General features: G+C 35.7%; 1 protein-coding gene across 1 annotated transcript; it reads left to right on the forward strand.

Annotated features, from left to right (window-relative positions):
* Positions 1-9422: 9422 nt before the first annotated feature.
* LOC140811061 (uncharacterized) lies at positions 9423-10812 on the forward strand. Its single transcript, XM_073168936.1, has 2 exons — positions 9423-10343; positions 10455-10812. The coding sequence occupies exons 1-2, from the start codon at positions 9461-9463 to the stop codon at positions 10463-10465; spliced, it is 894 nt and encodes a 297-aa protein (XP_073025037.1). The 5' UTR covers positions 9423-9460; the 3' UTR covers positions 10466-10812.
* Positions 10813-12016: the final 1204 nt, after the last annotated feature.

A 12016-nucleotide genomic window follows, 5' to 3' on the forward strand; every position in this document is an offset into this window, starting at 1 on the left:
TCGCTTTTTTCCTTCTATGTTCATTGATCATTCAGTTGTTTTTAACAATTTGGTTGATTTAATATATCCTTGAAGAAATTAAAATTATTACACTAGTTTAAAAACTATATAATATAGCAGTCATTGAAACAATGATATTGTCATGGATTGGCCATACACGGGAGAATAAATTCTGTGCATCAATTAGGTCACATGAAATTTCGATAGATGTAGGCTCTCGTTTCCCTTGCATGCAACAAATTCGACGTCCCCTATGTTTTCGTGAGTGTAATAATTGTCACATTTTCGTTCCATTTGTAATCAATTTTGTCGTTGAATCATATGGTGCACGCTCCAAAATAAAGAGCAAACATCGTAAATTTGTTTCACCATAAATCTCGGGCACACGAACTTGTGGAGTTTGATACACTCCATTCATTTTGAAAGACAAAATTTGAATCTTTTTAATCGTATTTATCGTTAGAAGAAAACATATAGTTGATTTTAAAGATGTGACTCAAAGTTTTTAAATTTGAAAACCAAATGGAATACATCACATTCAAGTTACTTTGTCGATAGTGGCAATTGTTAATCACCATCAATCCATCTACTAATACTTTCTAGCTTCTAGTAACAATTGCATAACAAGACATTTTCTAGTTTTACCAAAATCTAGAAAAAAATTTAAACTATACTACAACTCAAATCTCATATATTTATTGTCGTACAAATCACATTTCGATTACATTCTCAAGAGACTCTTAAGTCAACATTATTTCACTAATAATTTGCTTGTTTCTAACTATACATTTTCTAGTTGCTGGAATCGTTTTAACAGAGTCTCCATGGGTGTAGCAGTAACGTCCATTGGATCCCCGGATGTGCTACCCTGTTCTGGTGCTGTGGGTCGCAAAGGCACGGCTGCTCTTCTAGGAGGCATGTATCTGATATTCAACAAATTAGTATACAATCTATACCAACTGTCTCAGCCCTCCTCTGATCATTTACCTCTGATCCAGAATCGGTTCTGATTCAGTCTTAACCAATACATGCTGCAATCAAATCAGATAACACAACACGTAATAATGAAAGCAATAAATCATGCTAGCACATCATAAGGCAAGGAAGAAGACTCGATCTATCCCGCTCATTCTATCTTATCGTAATCTAAAGGATCTATCGCTCTGATACCACCTGTTGTGGGGACCCGGGCTCTAACTCTGTTCTTTGGGATTAAATGGATCATTAATATAAAAAGTGGGTCAAATTTTTTTGCTTTACAACATTACTTCTAATGTATGTATACAAGCACAAGTCTTATTTATATTACAACATACAAGCATATCTTGTTCTAGTACATTCATCCAACTAGTGTTTAATACAAAAGAGCAAATACAAATAGTCCAAGTCTACTAAAACAACCACTAGTCCTCTGCTGTGCCCGTAGTCTCCACGCTATATCAATCTCGTCTCTGTCTCGACCCAGATCCTGCCCCACCTGTTGTTATGCACACATACAGACATAACAACAGCCGGAAACTCCGGTGAGAACAAATCCCAGTATAAACATGTATACATGCATATATCAAACTAAACATGAAACATGCTATAATGAATGTCATCCATATAAACATGCAATGCAATGCGAATCAAACCATGTCTGGACTCGACTCGACTAGAACTCTAGGGATCCCGGTGTGAATAAGACGATCTATCACCTACCCTCCCAATCGGGGTGACGGTATGTCTTATTCCTAGACTTCGGCCTGATCTGTATCCACATCTACAATAGGAGAATGATCTTCCCCTAAGCTGTGATAACACCGAACATCTAGAAGTTTGACGGATCTGTCAAGACTCCCTATCTTAAATGCAATGCACAACAATATGTAAACAATGCATAATCATCTCAAAAGATTTGAATACAAGTCTATAAACAAATCACAATCATAATTCAAGATAAACAATAAATCTAGTATGTGATTTTGGTTGGGAAACTCAAATGTGATCTCATTTGAGTTGTATCTCCCCAAACAAAACATGCATTATACCTTGCGTTGTTAAACCTGTATCAATGTCGAGGTCTCGGTGTCGAAGTGAGGCACAATGAATCTGAAATGGCAATGATCAATATACCTTCTATTAATTCTTAACCCAATTCAACACTTCTACAACGCACTAGTACATCTAAACACAATTTGACGGCATAACGACGTAGTTTCTCGAAACCGATCAGTCCAATTCTTAACATACATTAGTATCTATTTTCCACAATACATAATCAACCTCATAGAACATCATACTCTCAAAAATCTGCATAACTCAATACTACACATGCTGAAAAAATCATAACAATCACGTAACATATCCGTTTCTCGATCCCGTTCCGAATATATGATGCTTATAATCATAAGATCATATATCTACAAGCATATCCAAGTTTTCCCAACACCAGTATCTCAAATCATGTTGAAAATGAACAATACTTACATCACCTTGTAGCTTTGAGTGAGAGGAGCTCAAAACCGCAATCGAATTTAAATTTGGATGTATGAATCTTACAAAATCACAATTCTAAGTGATGGAGAAAACTTTGAAGCCTTTTTCTCTGAATTTCTCTCGGTTATCAGCTGAACAAGAGGAGAGGAAATAAGGCCAACACTATATATATCTTGCATGGTCTAGGACAAATGGCTTATCCTTTGGTGTACACGTCTCGCGCATATGCGCGACATCACCCGCGCATATGCGCGAGACCTACTGGTCTCGGCCAAGTTAATTACATCAACCCGCGCATATGCGCCAAAGCTTCTGGAGGTGTCGCGCATATGCGCGACTTATCTCGCGCATGTGCGCCAATGTCTCTGGACGTGTCGCGCATGTGCGCGCCTTTATTCGCGCATATGCGCCGATGCTACTGTAGTTCTCATGCATATGCGTGCATTTCTTCGCGCATATGCGCCATAGCTTCGGCCCTTAACATTTATTCTTAACATTTCTCATCTTTTCTCATGTCTTTCCTACTCCCATTCTACTTAGTTTTTCTTATGCAATGTCATGCACTCTCACATCTTCGAATATCGTATTAATGAAGACTAATAAATCTTGAGCCTTACATTTCTCCCCCTCTAAGAAATGATTTCGTCCTCGAAATCGCACACAATCTATCAATTCATACATGAAATGTAACATAAACAGAACTGAAAATTTACTTACATCATGTAAATAATTCGGGATATTTCTGTCACATATCCGCTTCTGTTTCCCAAGTCGCTTCTTCGATGCCATGACGACTCCATTGGACTTTCACTAACGGAATAGTCTTCGTCCTGAGCTTCTTTTCTTTCCGATCAAGAATTTGTATCGGTTGTTCAACATAGCTCAAGGTCTGATCAAGTTCAGCTTCGTCAGGCTGAATGACATGGGAAATATCTGGCATATACTTACGTAACATTGACACATGAAAGACATCATGTATCCCGGATAGCGAAGGAGGAAGAGCAAGTCGATAGGCTCGGTCGCCAATCTTCTCTAAGATCTCGTAAGGACCGACGTATCTAGGAGACAGCTTTCCACGCTTACCAAATCTGACAATGCCTCTGAATGGGGAAATCTTTAGAAATACTCGGTCTCCTTGCTCGAATATCAACGGTCTACGTCTGCATTTATCTATGAAACGTAGATAAATGTTTATAGCGTTCGGAAGGCGTATAACTTTAGCGAGGCTTAGTAAGAACATTGTTTGCATTTATCTATGAAACGTAGATTCTAATTAGGAATATTTGAATCGAAGTTGATAGATACACTTTATTCGTCACTTGGGAAAGGGGGAATAAAACAATCTAAGTGTTCTTGGCCATTAATTGATTGGAATTCAGGAATATAAATTAAACTGTGAATAATTATCGTGAAAACTTTGTGAAATCATTTCTCTAGATATTTTCTCTCATTATTATCTCTCAATTCGGTGACTTAATTAATTTATTGTTTTCAGTTAATTCTTTCAAACAAACCAACCGTTTATTCAATCTCTCTAAATAAAGTTGAGACTATTTTAATTACAAGAATTGATATACAATTTTACGCACACTCCTCGTGGGATCGATATATGTACTCTAACCAGTACTAAAACTTGACACCGTACACTTGCGGTAGGAAAACGCGTAACAATGATTCAAAGGTACTTGTGAGAGGAAAATTGGTATCGTTTGATTCTCAGACGATAAATACGATATATCAGATGCCGAGCCTCGAAGAGGACGAGTACAGTGCATTCTTAGACGATGGGGTCGATTATTCAGAGGTAATCCGGACTGTGTGTCAGGCAGGCGCCGTATGGAAGATGAGCGCGAGTGGTCCAATCTCACTGAAGAAATCCGAGATGACTCCTAATGCAAGTGCGTGGACGTCATTCGTGTTGGCTCTAGTTCTCCCATCCTCACATTACCATGACGTAACCAAAGACAAAGTTGCGCTTGTCTTTGCGATTTTGATGGGCAAATATGTGAACTTGGAAAAATAATATATGGATCGATCATGAGAGCTGGCATTGGATTATCTCCGGTCGCCCTGCCATGCCCCCACATTGTTACCGAACTCTGCAGACAGGCCGGCGTCTCTTGGTCACCCGATGAGCAAGTACTTAAGCCAAAGGCTCCCATCGTTGCGCCTTATCTGCCTTCCGTTGATTCAGATGACGAGGACCTGCCACAGGCACCGCTTCAACCACTACCACCACCGGCAGCAGCCAGAGAGCGCAGGGGAGACAGATTGAGGCGATTAGAGATGGAGATGCAGGAGCAGAGGAGATTACTAGTTGAGCAGCGCCAGGTGCTGGATTCGCTTCAGTACCGCACGGACTATGCCATGGGGTATATGATGGACTTCACGTCCGTTCTTGCTCAGCGGTTCCCACCTTTAGGTCCAGATGATCTCATGTTTCCCCAGACACCTGCTTGGCCACCACAGTATCCACCACCACCACCACAGTATCCAGGACCACCACCGCAGGCCCCACCCCAGCACATGGATGAGGACGTTGATGATGATGACGGCGAGCACTGACGCTCGTCGTGTGAGGTATGCTTCTCTAGTTTATTTCTTGTTTATACATTGAGGACAATGCATATTTTAAGTTTGGGGGGGTTGATTTTATCTGATGATCTGAGTAGATTATTTGCTTTAGTTTTTAATTTTGATGTTCATTTGTTCATTTTATTTAAAAAAAAATCGTTTATTTATTTTCATTACATGTTAGAATTGTTAGGACTAGTCATGGATAAGCTATTGTGAGGCCGATGATGAAAATAAAATCGTGAGTATGAAGCATGAATATATTCGTGACTACTTGGGAGTCACATTTTATTGCACTGTCATGTTTGTTGATATTGTTAGTGCTCCGAGACTATTTGCGTGCCTGTGATGCCAATTAAACAAGAGAAGTCTGATTTTAGTAACCCTTACATGACATTAACTGACACTTTTGCGAACACAGAAATGATCTAGGCATTCTTTCGCAATATCTTTGGGGCCTATCTTCTTTGCTCATTATCAATTGTTAGCCCATCGAGCTTCGAATAGATTGAGATGCTTAACTTTCCTTTGTGCACCTATATCATATATCATTTTGATTGAAAATTGCATGGGACTGGTTTGTATGAGTTAATTAATGGATTGACGAAATCTAGAACTTGTTTGCACACTTTTTGAGGTGAAATACGGATAATATGTGACATAGGAATGATTTAGGCGATCTTTGGAACCGTTCAAGCCTTCGAGCCTACCTAACGAACATGAAATATCCCTTGCGTGTTTTCACTACCGTAAGTATACGGTGTCAAGTTTTAGTACTGTATGAGTACAGATGTCGATCCCACGAGGAGTAATTATTCAAAGTTATATATTAATTACTATAATTGACATAGCTCAACTTTATTTAGACAAATCGAATAGTTGGTTTGTAATCAATTCAAACAAAATAGCAATTACTGTAATTCTAGCACGCAGTATAGAATTCACTGAAGAATTAAATCTAGAGATATGATTTCGTCTGGCTTCCCCTATGCTAACTCGGCATTAACTAACATGTTATTAAATTACATCGCGTTTATAACTAAGAACTCGCAATGTTTCTACTCTCTCTGTCGAGTGATAAATAGAACTGTATTACCTATAACCGATTTTAATATGTCTATTCAAAATCAAGCAATATGTAATAACTGCAACCAAGGTCCTCTTATGGATTCGTCAGAATTATACGTCTTTTGCATGTTATAAATATCTAACGATGTGATTTCTCATGTCCTAATTTTAATCTCCTCTTTCGAGTGTTAGATTTTAATTATTCAATCAATCGAATTATGGTCAGTAATCCAAAAGCATTAATAACAAGAAATCACAAATAAACACGACGAATTAATTAGATGAAAAGTTAAAAAGTCAATAACATAGGTTCAACCAAGACTACATCAATCTCTAGAAAATAGAATTAGTTCATACTCGTAATTAAATCAATACAAAACCTGTTTCTAATCATTAAAAACGTAAAAGTAAGAAACCGAATTAAGAACGTGTTGGCAAGAGATGGAAGTGCGTCTCCGTGTCCGGATTCAGCATCTTCTATCTTCGTTCTTCGCGTCCCGTGCTCCGTGCGCTCTCACTTTTTCTCCGCTCTGTCGAGTGGTGTGACGGCCGTCTCTGCAATATTTCGGAATGCCTTTTAAGATCAACCCCGAACCCTTTTTATTTCTGAATCTCGCGTCGCGCGCATATGCACGCCATGAGCGGCGCATATGTTCGCAGCTCTCGGCCAATGTTCTTGGGGCAACTCTCGCGCATATGCGCCACTCATGTCATGGTTTGTTTTCTGTAGATATATTTGATTATGACTTCCCAATCTCTATTCAAGAGATTCATAAGAAACTTTTCTAAAAAAAATAAAGAAAAAAAAAAGATTCCAACATTTTATATCGTGGATAAGGAAATATGTTGTTCATAATATATCTTTAAAAAAATTAAATTTTTAATTTTTAACATATTTTATGTGTTTTTTTTAAAAAATAAAATAAAATGATCCTTGTAGTTGTTGTCTATTTTGGATTGGATTGGGTGTTGAAGGAGTCGAGTCAAACCTTTAAATAAAGGCAAGACTCGTTCTGCCCGCCCACATTCCAAAGTCTGACCCCCACAGGATTTTTATTATTATCAATTTGATAGGGAAAGACAGGTAAAAAGCAAAGCTGGAAAGCACAAACACTCCACAATTTTTTCTTCGTTATTTCTTTAGTCCTTTCTCTTTTTGGCTCTTTTTTCACTTTCTTTTTGGAAGCATCCCATCACTTTTACCACTGTTTTTTTTTTTAAAAAAAATCAAATTAACAATCATATGCATTTTTAAAAAAAATTTGTGTGAGTTAGAAGAAAAAAATTATCAGGACATCTCGTTTGTAAACATGATTTTAGTTTGATTACATTAATTTCAATTGAAATAAATAAGAGAAATTCTATTTTTATGTTTAATGTTACTCACACGGTTTTTTTAAGGTTAAACACTAAATTTTAAATTATAAACTATCCCAAATGCACTTTAATTAAATCAATTTTTTAAAAAACTGCACTTCGAGTAATTTTATAATTTAAAAGTAGTGTGTTTTAGAAGATAATTTTATTTAATTAAATCATGCTTTTATTGATGTTTATAATTTTTTTTAAAAAAACCCTTCCTTAATTTAAGTCATTTTCAAGAATATTTTGGGGAAATGATCATCATATCATATAAGGCTTGTTTTTGGATGATGGTGAGAATTATTTGGGGAATAGGTATCTTCTGAGACGGTCTCACGAATTTTTATCTGTGAAATGGGTCAACTTTATCGATATTTACAATAAAAAGTAATAATCTTAGCATAAAAAGTAATATTTTTTCATTGATGACCCAAATAAAATATCTGTATAAAAAAATACGACTCGTGAGACCATCTCATACAAACTTTTGCGTGGAAGCATAGTCGTCAACCTAAACTGACCTAAAATTCAAAAGCCTGAGGATTGAGTCATACAGTGTTTGGCAACATCTTTTGTTTTCTCCAGATTTTTACTTTATTCTTATGTCTCACATGTTCTTCCTTCTTATCTGCATTCGTATACTTCCATATATGATATGTATACTTTTATATCAAATTATATTTAATTCTTTATTTTATTTTTGAAAAAATTGTTTTTTGTCCATCATATTTAATTTTTTTTCAATTTTAATCATATGTGATATTAAAATTGATTTTAGTAATACGTGTTCCATTTTTTGGCATTTTGGTAACTTTTTTTGCACAAAAATTCTTACATGATTTGAAACATCATCGTTATGCCAGTGCTAGATCTGTCACACAATACGATTAAAATTGTGAAAAAAATTCAAAATAGTGAATAAAAACATAAATGTGACCATATAAAATACTAAAATTTTCAGAAGACAAACATAAATGACCTACTATAGAATTTCCATTTTATTTTATATGTGACCGATAAAAATGGAATTTTTTAAAAATTATTGAATCTGAAAAATCATATGAGTAGTTCTTAAAATTATGTAAGATATGCACAATTCAAAATCAAAATAACTGAAATCACATTAAAATCGAACTAATCAAATCGAAATGCACAACAATTTAATTTTCACAAAATAAATTCGATGTATTCGAATTAATAAAATTGTCCAATTTTACAACACAAACCATTATATAAACCAATTAATTGATATTATAAAATGTGTATGTTATTTTATAACGACTTGCATCGATACCGTTCAATATGAATTAAGTAAACTCTTGGATTAATGTAGTAGGCAGTATGGTAAACAACACTTAGTAAACGTTATACAACACGCTCACATGATATAAATGTTAATATAACAAATCAAAATGATCATTGATCAAATACTCACATATTCTATAAACTTGAACATTTAATATGAACAAAATTTGTATAATAGTTGAATAAAATAATAAAATTAAATCAAATATGAGCACCTCAAAGTATTTAAATATACACAAAAATTCTTTTGAGACCATCTTATGAGTTAATTTTCTGAGACGAATTTTCAATCTGGTCCGACCTATGAAAAAAATTATTTTTATGTCAAAAATATCACTTCTCACTCCATATATGAACATAATCAACTCGTTACACATATACAGATTTGTGGTACTGTATTGAATGAGACCTACTTATAATAAATATATATGTGTTAGTCTCTTATGAAATAGTCCAATACAGTTATACGTTTGAAACCGATCAACCCAATTCAAACTATTGCGAAAATTAATGGTTTTGATATAAAAATAATAATTTTTTATAAATTAATTTTTTTTAATAATGAAATGACGTCACTGTATTTTTATATTTATATATAGTGGTGTTGGCTTTTCTTCAAGTCGTCTTTCAAACTATTGTCAGTAGCTTTTCTCCGTTTCTCTCTCTCTTCTCCATGGAAGGAATCGGGATTCTGAAATTCTGGCGGAATTCCTCCGCCGGAGACGAAGTTCATGACGCGGCATTCGTCACCGATGAAGAAGAAAATGATGAAGACGACTCATTCTTCGATTTGGTTTTCAAACCGCCTACCAGCAGCAAAGGAGGCAACGCCGGTTCGAAGAAGGATTTCGAGTTCATTGAATCTCCTAGAGATGTTTTTCTGAGCAAAAGTGAGTTCATGATCTCTAAGCCTCCGTCACAGGCGGTTACTCTCGTGCGATCGACACCGAAGTTCAGAGTCTTCATGTTAGGTTTCAAAAGAACTACGAAATGTGGGAAGGTTGATCAGCCCTGCAGCGAATCGAAGGCGAGTACGTCGAACTCGAATCAATCCTCGAAGCCTTCGAAAAACGAACGGGGAAATCGTTTCTCCGGAAAGTTCGGGGCGGAGGAAATGTCAATCGCGCCTGTTTTAGGTAGAGAGAACAGTTTGAGAAGCAGGCTGTTGAGAGACGAAGACGATGACGATGACGAAACTCTGTCCGTCGGTGCTTCCTCGGTGAAGTCGATTCCAAAGTATCTGAAACTGATTCGACCTTTCCAAATGAAGGCATCGAAGAAGGCGAAGGTTGCGAATTCCATAACGCCGTCGCAGTCTCCGGAGACAGCGCCGGTGAAATTTTCTCCAAGCAAATTCTCCGTGGGGAGCAGATCTGTCGGAAGTTTAAAGATCGCGGCAAGGAACTTGGTTAAGAGCCGATCAGTTTCAGCCACAGCTTCGACCATGTCTCTAGCTCCGCCTTCTGTCCGCCGTAGAGATGACTCGTTGCTGGAACAGCATGATGGCATCCAAGGCGCCATACTTCATTGTAAAAAATCCTATAATTCATCCAAAGGTACATTCATAATAATTCAATAAAAAAACTATATAAATTTTACTTACTAATTTAATTTCATCAAAATTCACTTCTCTGATATTAATTAATATTCTATAAAAAAAATTGCAGAATTTTCATAATTATTCTGGCCTCCAAAGTGGATATTTAAGAAAATGAAAAGTACAGTTATGTAACAAAATATCCTCGAAAGAAAGCCAAAAGGATGCAGCATTTAATTAACTGAACTTTGAACGAGCATAGAGAGAAGCAGCAGGGGCACACGAAGAATGCCTACCACGAGATGACGTCATATTTCAGAGAGCTATAATAATAATAATATCGTCTTTTTGTAAAAATCTGAAATGGCCGGTGGGCAATATTGAACATTCAACGAGTAGAGATAGGATTTTTTGTACAAAAAAGAAAAAGAAAAAAAAGAAATGCAAGTGATGTCGTTAAACTGAAGAGAATGATTATGGACTTTGTGATAATATCACCAATCATATTGATATATTTAAAATTGTTATGATAAAATAATGTAGGATGAATGATATTTATTTTTATTTTTAAACTTAGTCATACATTGATTGAACAAAAATGTGTTATATTATTTCACTTTTTTTAGTCAAAATACATAAGATGGATATGGACTTAAAGTTTCTTCATGTATTACGTTCTTAGCGAAATTATTTTCAAACTTTATTTTCTACAAGATACTATTATTATCTTTCACAGATATAGTTCACAAATGAGATTATTAAATATCTCGAAAAAAATAAATTCCTCTCGTTATAACATGAAATTACATTAAATATAAAACGCAAAAACTGATTGTCTGTCCTATCATATTCAGCATGTGAAAAAATTATATTTTTTTCACATGCTGATAACTTTTACATTCAAGCTGGATCGAGTTGACCTACCTCACGAACATGAGACTTAATCGATATAAACATCTTATGAAAGTGAAAAAGTGTTAAGATTGGAACTTAGACATAACTCAACTCAAGAGCTAGTTTAAGGGGGAATTGTCCAAGCCCATATATACAACTCCCAGGTTATTGATCCAACCGATGTGGGCCAATTAACACACCTCTCTCACGCCCTAGAATGAACATCTGGAGCGTGGAGTTTACAAATGACCCAATTATGGGCAAAACATGTGGCCTAATTATAGGTAGTCCAACACATAACGGTGAAACCTGGGCTCTGATATCATGTTAAGATTAGAACTTGGACTTAACTCAACTCCAAAAGCTAGCTAAAGGGGGGAGGATTGTCCAAGCTAATATATACAACTCTCAGGTTATTGATCCAACCAATGTGAGACAATTAACAAAAAATAAAGTATTTTTGAAGATTTTGTGATTGTGTGTGTGTGTTTTTCTTTTTAGAAAAAAATTGAAATCGGATGAGTTTGATTGTTATGGTAATTGAATAGTGTATATTCGAAGAAAAGCCACGATCATATCGTAGAGACCGACGGTGAAATGGTAAATATAGGCGTCGCGTCATCTATGAAGTCAAGTCTAAGTCGCTGTGCAAATGCAGGATTGAAAAATGCGTTTTTGATTGGGACTATTGTGGGAGAGAATCAGTCAAACGCGATTAATTACTTTTAGTTGAAATTTTGGTTGGATTTCAAATTCCAGGAAATTATTGGTTGTCTTTTTCGTGAATTTCACATAATT

The sequence above is a fragment of the Primulina eburnea genome, chromosome 1 (genome assembly GCF_022965805.1).
Source record: "Primulina eburnea isolate SZY01 chromosome 1, ASM2296580v1, whole genome shotgun sequence".
Taxonomy (NCBI): domain Eukaryota; kingdom Viridiplantae; phylum Streptophyta; class Magnoliopsida; order Lamiales; family Gesneriaceae; genus Primulina; species Primulina eburnea.